This window comes from Terrapene carolina, unplaced genomic scaffold (assembly GCF_002925995.2).
Source record: "Terrapene carolina triunguis isolate 2854851 unplaced genomic scaffold, T_m_triunguis-2.0 Scaffold68, whole genome shotgun sequence".
Lineage (NCBI taxonomy): Eukaryota > Metazoa > Chordata > Testudines > Emydidae > Terrapene > Terrapene triunguis.
The window spans coordinates 19827126-19838003 of NW_020664419.1; the positions used below are offsets into that span (position 1 = coordinate 19827126).

A 10878-nucleotide genomic window follows, 5' to 3' on the forward strand; every position below is an offset into this window, starting at 1 on the left:
CTTACCTCAGGAGCCAGTCCTTCTCCCTTGCTAGCCAGGGAGTGACTGCCTTCTCCTCTGCTAGGCAGCCTTTATATAGGACCTAGCCCGGTCCTGATTTGCTGCCTCTTCTTCTGCCCTGATTGGTTCTCCCCAGGCCTTTACTGATTGGCTGCTGGTCTGCGCAGCCTCTCAAACCTGGTTCAGCCCTTTCTCTCAGGGGGTGGGGCACCGCCCCACCACACCTTGTTACAGCCCTAAGGCTAAATTCTGGTTTCAATTATCAATTGAATCAATTAATATCAGTGGAGTTACTCTGTATTTATATCAGTGTAAACAATAGCAGAATTTAGCTTCTGGCCTTTACAGGGCTGTAACTCTGTGCTTTAACATAGCTATTCAACAAATGGCTTATGTGACCATTTTTCAATGTATAGATTGTTACTGAACAGCTCACTGTGACAACAAAGATGATTCCCTATACATAATATGCTGTCTAGTTAGTCACCTTAGTCACTTGGTACTGTTCCCTGTGATTTTATATGTATATGATGTGTACATATATGTATGAATGTATGTAACAGCATCAGTGGACTTGGTCCATCAGTGCTGTAACTTGAACCTATCCTCTCAGGACCATAGATAAAACTGCTATAAAATTAATCATCTCTTGCCAGACTTTGGATTTTAACCTCTCATCAGTATATTAATTGTAGTGACACAGCCATAACTGGAATAACCCATGGAAATCACAGGGTTGAGATAGGAGAAAAGACTACAGCAATGGAGCCTCCACGTGCTTTGTGGGAGGTATGGATGATGGACAGAGTTCAGCATCAAATGAGGAGCATATTAAGCAGAGGCCTCTCATTCTTGTGAAATGATACTACAGTATGTACCTCAATTGGAATGAAACAAATTGATTTCCAAATGCCGCAAAGTGGTCCTCCCTGGCTGTCTCCCCACAGCCCTAATACCTCTTCCGGCCCTGACAGCAAGGCCTCTGCCTGGGGGTTTGCCAGGCTGGAGCTCCCCCAGCTCCTCCTGCCCTTCCCCAGCACTGCGCTGTCCAAGGTACTCTTTGCTCATTCAGGCAGCCAAGGTTGGAGAATCTCCACCACTGTACTTCAGGCCCCGTGCCTTCCTGATCGTCTCTCAGCCCCAGCCCTCCCCAAGGGCTGGCTTTTAACCCTTTCTGAGCTGGAGCGGGGTGATCTCCGCGCTACAGGGCTACATTGAGAGAGTTCCAGTAACTTAAGCCACTATGTTTTATAAACCACATTACCACCATACAGTGTTGGTCTTTGTCCCCCTTTAGAAGTCAGTCTACATAAGGCCATGTCTACACTACCAATTTGGGTTGACAAAAGTGATGTTGACACCCAAAAGTTGACATAATAAAAATCGCAATTTTGTGTTCACACTTGCTCTCTCTGTCAGCAGATCATGTCCACAGTGGGGGCACTATCATCGACAGTGTGAGCAACGCACTGTGGGTACCTATCCCACAGTCCTTCTGTCGCTAGGTGTTATGAGATGATGGAGCGGATTGCGGCGCATCTTGGGAAAGTGCTAAATGTCCCATGATGCATTGCTTTCTGTCCCAGCACTCCATGGGCTTCCAGCTTTCTTTCGCGGCATTTTGTCAATGGCCCTTCTTTGCTGTGTACCCCACCATCTTTGTAAGAAGGGATGGATCCCGTACTGCTCTCCTATGCTCTGATATCTGTCATGAAGACGTCGCGGATGGCAGTGCAGTTAATCATGAAATTCCTAACTGAAGAAGACTCGCAGGCACCTGACAGTCTGCACGACAGAAACTTTAGATTGCTTTTGGCATTCACACAGCAGGTGCATAGGGTAGACGGTCGCTTTTGGGCTCAGTGAAACAAGCATTGAATGGTGCGATCGTATCGTCATGCAGGTGTAGGATGATGAACAACGGCTACAGAACTTTTGGATGCGGAAAGCCACCTTCCTGGAACTGTGCACGGAGCTCACCCCGGACCTGCAGCGCAAGGACACCAGAATGAGAACTGCCCTCTCGGTAGAGAAGCATGTGGCAATTGCTGTGTGGAAGATGGCAACTCCAGACTGCTACCAGTTGGTCGCAAATCAATTTGGAGTGGGGAAGTTGACCGTTGGCGCTGTGTTAATGCAAGTCTGCAGGGCAATAAATTGCATCCTGCTACGAAGGACCGTGACTCTGGGAAATGTGCATGAAATAGTGGAAGGCTTTGCAGAAATGGGCTTCCCTAACTGTGAAGGGGCGATAGATGGCACACATATTCCAATTTTGGCACCAGACCACCTTGCGACGGAGTACATCAATAGGAAGGGGTATTTCTCCATGATGTGGCAGGCACCTGTGGATCACTGATATCAACGCAGGCAGGTCTGGGAAGGTGCATGATGCACGCATCTTCAGGATCACTGCCCTGTACAGAAAGCTGCAAGCGGGGTCTTTCTTTCCTAAACACAGAAGATTACAGTGGAGGGTGTTGAAATGTCCATAGTGATCCTGGGGATGCTGCATACCCCTTACAGCCGTGGCTCATGAAACCTTACACGGGACACCTAGATAGCAGTAAGGAGTGGTTCAACAACAGGCTCAGTGCAAGGTCCTCCTATTTAAGCCCCGCCCCCAGGGCCTGAGCGGATGTCTACTATCAATTGTACAGGGGAACATGCACAGCTCTTCAGAAACAATCTCCATGGCAGCAACACATACCCCCTTGTAGAAAGCTACAAGAGAGGTGGATCAGCTTATGCGTGGGTTTCAGTACCCCACACAACTGGCACAGGGAAACTGATATATGTAAGGGAAGAACTGGAAAAAGTGTCCCCAGTGGCAAAAACAAACAAACAAAAAATCTTTAGGCTTTGTTCCAGCAAATATCCTGGGTGAAATCCTGGTTTCACTGAAGTCAATGACAAAACTGCCATGGACTTCAACGGGAACAAGAATTCACCCTATGGGCTTAGGGTTGCCAAACCTCCAGGAATTAAAGATGAATCTTTAATTAAAGACTATGTCATATGATGAAACCTCCAGGATACATCCAACCCAAATTGGCAACCCTAGGTTTAATATTACTGATGTGATTAAGTAAAGTTAAGCACGTTTGCAGGCTTGTGCCCTTATTTTTTTGCACTTAGTGCATATGTGGAACTGCCATTTAAACCCTTCACTGCTGAATTCATAGCTATCACATGCAACATGAATGCGAGTCCCACGTGTGGAACAATTATATTCCACCCTTAGAGTAAATTCCTACCTACCCTGAAGTCAATGGAAAAATCCTCCATTGACTTAATGGAGCTAGGACTTTGCCCTCAGTGTTTACCCAAGACTTTTATGTGATGCCAAGAAGAGTTTCATTTAAGGGTAGTAAATACAAGGTGTAATCTTGCTGTCATTCCAAGAGAAAAATTCCTACTGGACACTTGAAACACAGAGGACCTTAAGTTATGATGACATGAAAAGTTATTGAAAAGAGTTAGAATAAAACTGGGCATCCTTGCCCACCCCACAGGAGAAAGTGGAGAGTTTTCAGAGATAATCTGCAGAGCAAGTGCATCAGAAAATAAACTATCTGCTGCCTGATATACAAGATACTTCAGAGACAAAGTCAAATAGTTCTAATAAAATGTACAAATAATTTAAAATGCGAGGGTCAAGTTCTGCTCCCAGTTCAGAAGAGTCCAGTGGAGTTACACTGGATTTAAAACCAGTGTGAATAAGAGTGGAATTCAGTTCCCTGTTGGAGAGAGCACCACCCAAAGCCTTACGAAACTGAAATGGATAAGTTGTACTATTAAAAAGAAGCTACTGTTTTCCATTTTGATGGTGGGAAGAAACAAAAATATACATTGTGCATAGAATCCAACCTACATTAATATTATAGTAAATATTTCTAAACACGCAGATCACCAGCATGTGTCTGCTCTCTTCCTGGGCTTGGGTCAACAGAGTAAAGTACAATAAATCCTTCAGGCCTAAAGTATGATGGGTTAATCCATAGCTATACTGTATGTCACCAGAGACTACGAGTTTGCTAAAATATTATGGGCCCCTTCTGAGGTTTAGAAAAATTGGATTCCTTTAAACTGTCATCCAAAGGCAGATTTATTCTTGAAGTTTGTGTGCAGACTCAGTAACTTACATATAACTGGGCTTTTTGTTTTAATCATGAACATTCAAGGCTTAACTGTTATCATTTTGTGTTTGCAGAGTTTAAAAGAACTTTAATGGTAAAGCTGAGAAAGATAATTTCTCTTTCTACCCTGCCTTATGCATTTTAAATGGTTTTTTCTGCTTCCACAATAACCTATTTAAGCTTAGCATCCCATTTCAAAGTACATAAATAACAAAAGCAAGTTAATGATCCTGGGAGTGAGTCATGCATACCCCTTTCTCACATAAGTAACCCAATAAGGATTACTCAAGTGAATAAAGACTATTTGTATTAATAAGGTTTTGCAGCACTATCTGAATTATATTTTAATAATAAAGAGCCTGATCCTGCAATCAATCTGAACTCAAAACTTCCATGTCACTTCTGTAGGAGAAGACAATTTATTTCTTCTTGTTACTGTTCACTATATTTAGGAGTCTATTTTTTAAAAAATTTTGAGTAATATTAAGATCAAATCTTGTTTGCCTTACTTGTACAAATAGCCCCACTGAAGACATGCTGGTTAGATGGGCAAAATTAACTTGAAGTCAAAGGAGTTGTACCTATTTACACCAGAGAATTTGGCCCAGCTGGTCTACCTGTCCCAGGAAAATGAGCACGATTAAGCATTATGTCCCAAATCCTGCAAAATCTTACCTTCAAGAGCAGTCCAAAAGAAATCAGTGGGACTACTCACGAGACTATAAATTTGCATTAATTGTTAAACCAGAAAATAAATGGCCTCATCACGAGCTTCAGATATTTTTCATATTTTAATAATAATACTTATTAAAAGGATATTGTCAACCACTTAGGCTCATTTACATTTTGTAAAATAAAGTGCTGTCATGAGAGAGTTGGAGGGTGGAGGTATGGAGGGTGGGGGGCTGAAATTTACAAAATATAAATGCAAAAGAAGCCAATGAAAGCAATTTTGTGTTGCTTATTTTAACATATGTAATTCATTCCCTGAGCCCTAAGATGTGTGCTGACAGAGGCTTTTCTAAGGCTACAGAGAGAAAGCGATATACACCCGGCCCATAACGGACGGACTCTAAATGGCAAAACAGAGACATGGAGGATTACAACACGGCGCTGCTGCTAAGAGCCAGACCCGCCTGCCAGGGCCGGCCTTCGCCCCGCCCCCACCTATCCCCGCCTCGCCCCGCCCCTCCGCCGCGTCTGCCCACAGCCCCCCGCCCTGGGACGCTCCCGCCGGAAGTCGAGACGCGCGGCCGCCCCGGCTCTTCTCTAAGATGGCGGCGGCGCTGAGTGCAGGCTGCCTGGCGGCCCGACGGCTCCTCTGGGCCGGGTCTGGCCGCCGCCTTGTGCGGGGCTCAGCTCCAGCGAGCCGGGTGAGTGGCAGGGATCGGGGCGCGGGGGAGATGCTGGGTGGGCTCCCAACCCTCTGGCCGGGCCACAAGCAGCCGGCAATTCAAGGGCAATGGGCTTCCTCCGCGCGGTGCACCCTGGGAGCTGTAGTTTCAGGTTATTTTCACGGGGTCGCACTGAGCCCTGGGACCTGCCCACTCCCACCCCGCCCCCCCCAAGCTGCGTAGTCCTATTGGGTGCTGGGAAGTGGGCAGGCATAAGCTAAGGGCCCCTCCCCCAGCCTGGGGAGGAGCTACTGAGCCCAGAAATCAACAAAAATCGGGGGACAACAAATTAAAAAAACAGTAACAGGTGTGGGGGGTTGAAGGACCAGAACTGGGGGACCAGAAGGGGACACCGAGCAGAGAACCCTGGATAGCGCTCACTGCTCATCAAAAGCATCCAAGGAGCCAGCGGACGCTGCCCAGATGCGTGAACGGATGAAAGAACGAAAACGGGCCCCACAGTTGCAGGCCCCCCTCAGCCTGGTGTTATAAATGCCCACTTTGGCCATGGCTAGGAGGCGGTTGACAAGGTGGTCCCGTGACTTTGTGGGGCCCCGGATTGGGTGTGCATATATAAAAAGGTGTGGGGAAAAGTGCAGCCAGAACCTCAACAAGAGGTTCTGGAGGAGCTGGAAGAGGGACGGCAACCTGGTGCACTGTAGATAGACATGCGCCAGGGTCTCCCACACATCGCAACAAGGACAGGCATTGGGAAGAGGGGTGAACCACGCTAGATACACACCTGTACTCACAGCTCCATGAAGGAGTCGCCAACTAATGTCCCTGGCGGGCCGTGGAACCAAGGTGGAATACAGGCTGGCACACTGGGGTCCCCCAAGCTTTGTAGTTGCCCGCTGTACTCGTGGGGTTGTCTGGCTGTGTGGGATCTGTGCAAGCCACGGTGCGTGTGGCTCTGCAGTTTTTGGCTGAAGCTGGAGCAGCCTGCTTAGTTCTGTAGGCTACATGGGGTGGCATTGCAGGCTGAGCCCTGGACTCTGGGTTTCTTGAATAAAAACATGGATCTGTGCAGATTGAGGAGCTGTAGATGTTGGCCCTTCTGGGACTAGTTCAGGTACTTATATGGCCCCTTACTGTAATATGTAAGCACCTCATAATCTTTAATGCTTTTACTACAATTCCCCATTTTACACATGGGGAACTGAGGCACAAAAAGACTAAGTGGCTTGAGCTGAACCCAAGTTTCTCACAGCCCAGGCTAGTGCTCTAACCATTGCATTAAAAAGGGGTCAGCTGCAGACTGGTCCATTTTACGCCCCTTCATGCTTCCTTTCTGGGCAGAGTTGGTGCATTTCTGAGGAGAAGAGCAGTGGCCACCAAATCAGGGCTAATTTTACAAAACAAAAATAAATAATTCATACTTTTAAGTTCAGGAGCATGCTTTCCTGACAAGCATCATAGGATGGTGCCTACAATTTGTAACTAATGGCTTTTCTTTACAGTCCATACAACTTGGGACAAGCAGATTCAGGGCCACCAAGGCAGCAACGCAAATAGTTTTAAATGTTCCTGAGACTAAAGTGTCTTCTCTGGAAAATGGCCTGAGAGTAGCTTCTGAAGATTCTGGACTCTCAACATGCACAGTAGGTAACTTGTGAATGAATTTTTTACTTAACTATGTACCTGTATTTTCATTACATTGTGAAATTAGATGTACTATTTTCATTAAGAGTATTAATGAGGCACCCAAATCACTAGTCACTTTTGAAAATCTATGTGTAGTCTATTTATAAAAGGTAAAATCTTAGCCGAAGTAAGAACCAGCAAGACAATGCCAATGCTATCTTCTATTAAATAGTAAGATTAATATTTGTTTTTAATAAGGTTGGTCTTTGGATTGATGCTGGAAGCAGGTATGAAAATGAGAAGAACAACGGAACAGCTCACTTTCTGGAGCATATGGCTTTCAAGGTAAGTATTAAAACTAGTTTTCAAATTAAATTTTTTAAAATTAAAATTGTTTACTTATCTTTAAGGATAACTATGGAGACTCTTTACAACTGATTTCAGTCTATCACTTTTCAAAATCACCTGGAAAACACAAGCAATTTGGATTTTTGTCCAAAATAAAAATCAAGGATGCAATCCTGGCCTCATTGAAGTCGATGGCAAAGTTGCTGTTGACTTCAGTGGAGCCAGGATATCACCTCAGATCGGTATGGCTTCACCCGTACATTTGCATGTGCTGCTATAGCCTTGCCTGAAAGAAGAATTTCATGTTTGATCTATTTGAAACAAAAAAACAAACAAACAAAATGGCTGACAGGAGGAATTCAAGAATGATAGATCTGTTAGTTTCAAGAGTTAGTTCTGCATGTTATTTCAGCATTTTAAAATTTAATAATTTGAGTGCTTACTGAGGTGCAGTCAAAACAACACTGGTTTGAGTCAGGTGTTGTGCAACCTTCCTTCCGTATTTCTGCCACTATGTTTAAATCCTGAACTGATCCACTCCTGCTGACACCTGAGATTGGTAGAGTTGAGTCATGCTGAATTTAACTAATCTTTGTAGGAGACAAATCGGCACTCTGTCCTCAAGTTAATTTTCACTTGGAATCTGTGCAGGCTTTAAACTTAGTTTTCCAGTGGGGAAAAACCGATGTGCCAACGTTTTCCCCCCACCCCAAACCAGTTGTTTCTCTTGTGCTCAAATCAGTTTTTTTTTTTTATTTAAATAAACCCTTACTATTCCCCATGTGCAAAAGCTACTTTGTGGGTAGGTACCTTCCAGAGTGCAAGTAAACCATTTTTTTTTCTTTCTTTAATTTCAGGGGACAAAAAAGAGGTCTCAATTAGACCTGGAACTAGAGATTGAAAACATGGGAGCTCATCTTAATGCCTACACATCCAGAGAACAAACTGTGTATTATGCAAAGGCTTTCTCAAAGGACTTGCCAAGAGGTAACTGCTTCTGTTCTGCAGAATTTCTGAAGGAGCATCCTTCCTAAAGATTGTGAGGAGGGGAACAACAAGGAATTAAATGAGCTGACAACCCTCTAAAAAAGCAGAAATGGGAGAACAGTGCCTCTGCAGTGTGCTTCCCACCTCCCTTCCTTGGCAGCCCCCTTGCTGAAACTCCATGGGGATGAGGCTTAGCAGGTTTGGAGAGGAGCATTTCAGCATTGTGGCCCATGCTTGGCACATCTCCTAGGGACCAAATGGCTCTCCTTTGGGGCTAAAGATGTGAAATTCTCACTCCCCTGCAGATCTCAGAGAGATGCCGACTTTGCAGACCATGTTCCCTGCCCCTATTTTGGCACCCTTGTCCTTCTGAGGGAACTTTTGTTCAAACTCTAAAGTGAACCTCCCAGTGTATCTTGGGCACTCTGTGCTCCTCCAGTGTGTTTGACCTGGGGAAGGTATGATAGGGCCCTGGATATTTGTATTGTGATTAACTTAAGCTATTTGTCTCTAAACATATTGTGAAAAAGAAGCTTCCAAGAAGAGAGAAACAAAGTGCTGCCAGTTGAAGAACAAGCTATATTTTTGTTTAGTTTTCTCTAATTGTTCATTCCTGGTATGTCTAAGTGAATTGTCTTACTCCATAGAGTTCATCTGAAATAAAATAATTCATATTGACAATTCCTTGATGAGAATACTAAACTGCTCGAGATAGTTAAGACCAAAGCAGACTGTGAAGAACTTCAAAAAGATCTCATAAAACTAAGTGATTGGGCAACAAAATGGCAAATGAAATTTAATGTGGATAAATGTAAAGTAATGCACATTGGAAAAAATAACCCCAACTATACATACAATACGATGGAGGATAATTTAGCTACAACTAATCAGGAAAGAGATCTTGGAGTCATCGTGGATAGTTCCCTGAAGACGTCCACGCAGTGTGCAGCGGCAGTCAAAAAAGCAAACAGGATGTTAGGAATCATTAAAAAAGGGATAGAGAATAAGACAGAGAATATCTTATTGCCCTTATATAAATCCATGCTACGCCCACATCTTGAATACTGAGTACAGATGTGGTGGTCTGATCTCAAAAAAGCTATACTGGCATTAGAAAAGGTTCAGAGAAGGGCAACTAAAATGATTAGGGGTTTGGAACGGGTCCCATATGAGGAGTGATTAAAGAGGCTAGGACTTTTCAGCTTGGAAAAGAGGAGACTAATGGGGGAGATGATAGAGGTATATAAAATCATGAGTGGTGTGGAGAAAGTGAATAAGGAAAAGTTATTTACTTGTTCCCATAATATAAGAACTAGGGGGCCACCAAATGAAATTAATGGGCAGCATTATGTTCTTAGAAGTTTTAGAAATCCCTGAAGAACACACATTCTCTCCAAGAAGGGCACAAAAGTTTTTTCTTAAAACAAATATTACAAAATAAGATTACACTATGTAGAAGTTTATTTTCAATTTCCTGTTAGATCTTTCTTCCTGTACTCTATGCTAACAGTTCTGCCCACTTATAATATGTATTTGAGCTGCTTATTTGATTACGATATAGTGAGCTGAAGGTTCCAGTGTTGCTGAAGCACACTTGCCCCCCATCCCTTTGTGTTTTCAACTAGCTGTGGAGATTCTTGCTGACATCATACAGAACAGTACACTGGGGGAAGCAGAGATCGAGCGGGAGCGAGGAGTTATCCTTCGAGAGATGCAGGAAGTTGAAACCAATTTGCAGGAAGTTGTCTTTGATTATCTTCATGCCACAGCCTATCAGAACACTACACTGGGACGGACAATATTAGGCCCCACCGAAAACATCAAGTAAATCCAGCTTCTGTTTCTCCTTTGTCTTAATTTCATGGTTACTTTCCAGTATTTGAAAACCACACTTAAAGATAAATGGAACAATTTCTGTTCTCTTTATGCCTTATGAAGTGTTTGGGGTTGCACAAGGTGGAATTGCAAGTGGAATTTCCCCTGAGTGCCTTACACTCAGACATGTTTGCTTTGGACACTATTACAATGTGAAACTTCTGTTTTTAACTTATATACACTTAAAACGCTGCAGTGGCACAGCTGCATCGCTGCAATGCTTCAGTGTAGACACTACCTATGCTGACAGGAGGTGCAGTCATTTTCTTCTTTACCACTACAGATCCATAAATCGCAATGACTTGGTGGAGTACATAACAACACATTATAAAGGACCCAGGATAGTGCTGGCTGCTGCTGGAGGTTAGTATGAGACATGCATCACAGCAAGCACTTGGAAATAAGTTTAAAAACACAGCACTTTAACTTTGTTGAGATATTTCTGTGTCTGATCTTTGTACTATGACTTATCCACTACTTAATAGGTCATAGAAGTCTATTGTTAGCCCTCAAAGTTCTGTGTATCTGCAACTCATCTGTTGTGTTTTTCC

At 43.9% G+C, this 10878-nt stretch overlaps 1 protein-coding gene across 2 annotated transcripts; it reads left to right on the forward strand.

Annotated features, from left to right (window-relative positions):
• Positions 1-5399: 5399 nt before the first annotated feature.
• On the forward strand, positions 5400-10702 carry PMPCB (peptidase, mitochondrial processing beta subunit). Of its 2 annotated transcripts, XM_026648968.1 has the most exons (6): positions 5400-5512; positions 6994-7134; positions 7376-7462; positions 8323-8452; positions 10078-10276; positions 10611-10702. In XM_026648968.1, the coding sequence occupies exons 1-6, from the start codon at positions 5414-5416 to the stop codon at positions 10693-10695; spliced, it is 741 nt and encodes a 246-aa protein (XP_026504753.1). In that variant the 5' UTR covers positions 5400-5413; the 3' UTR covers positions 10696-10702. The 2 variants fall into 2 exon arrangements, with proteins under 2 accessions (XP_026504753.1, XP_026504754.1); XM_026648969.1 differs by lacking the exon at positions 10611-10702 and having other exon boundaries at positions 10078-10280.
• Positions 10703-10878: the final 176 nt, after the last annotated feature.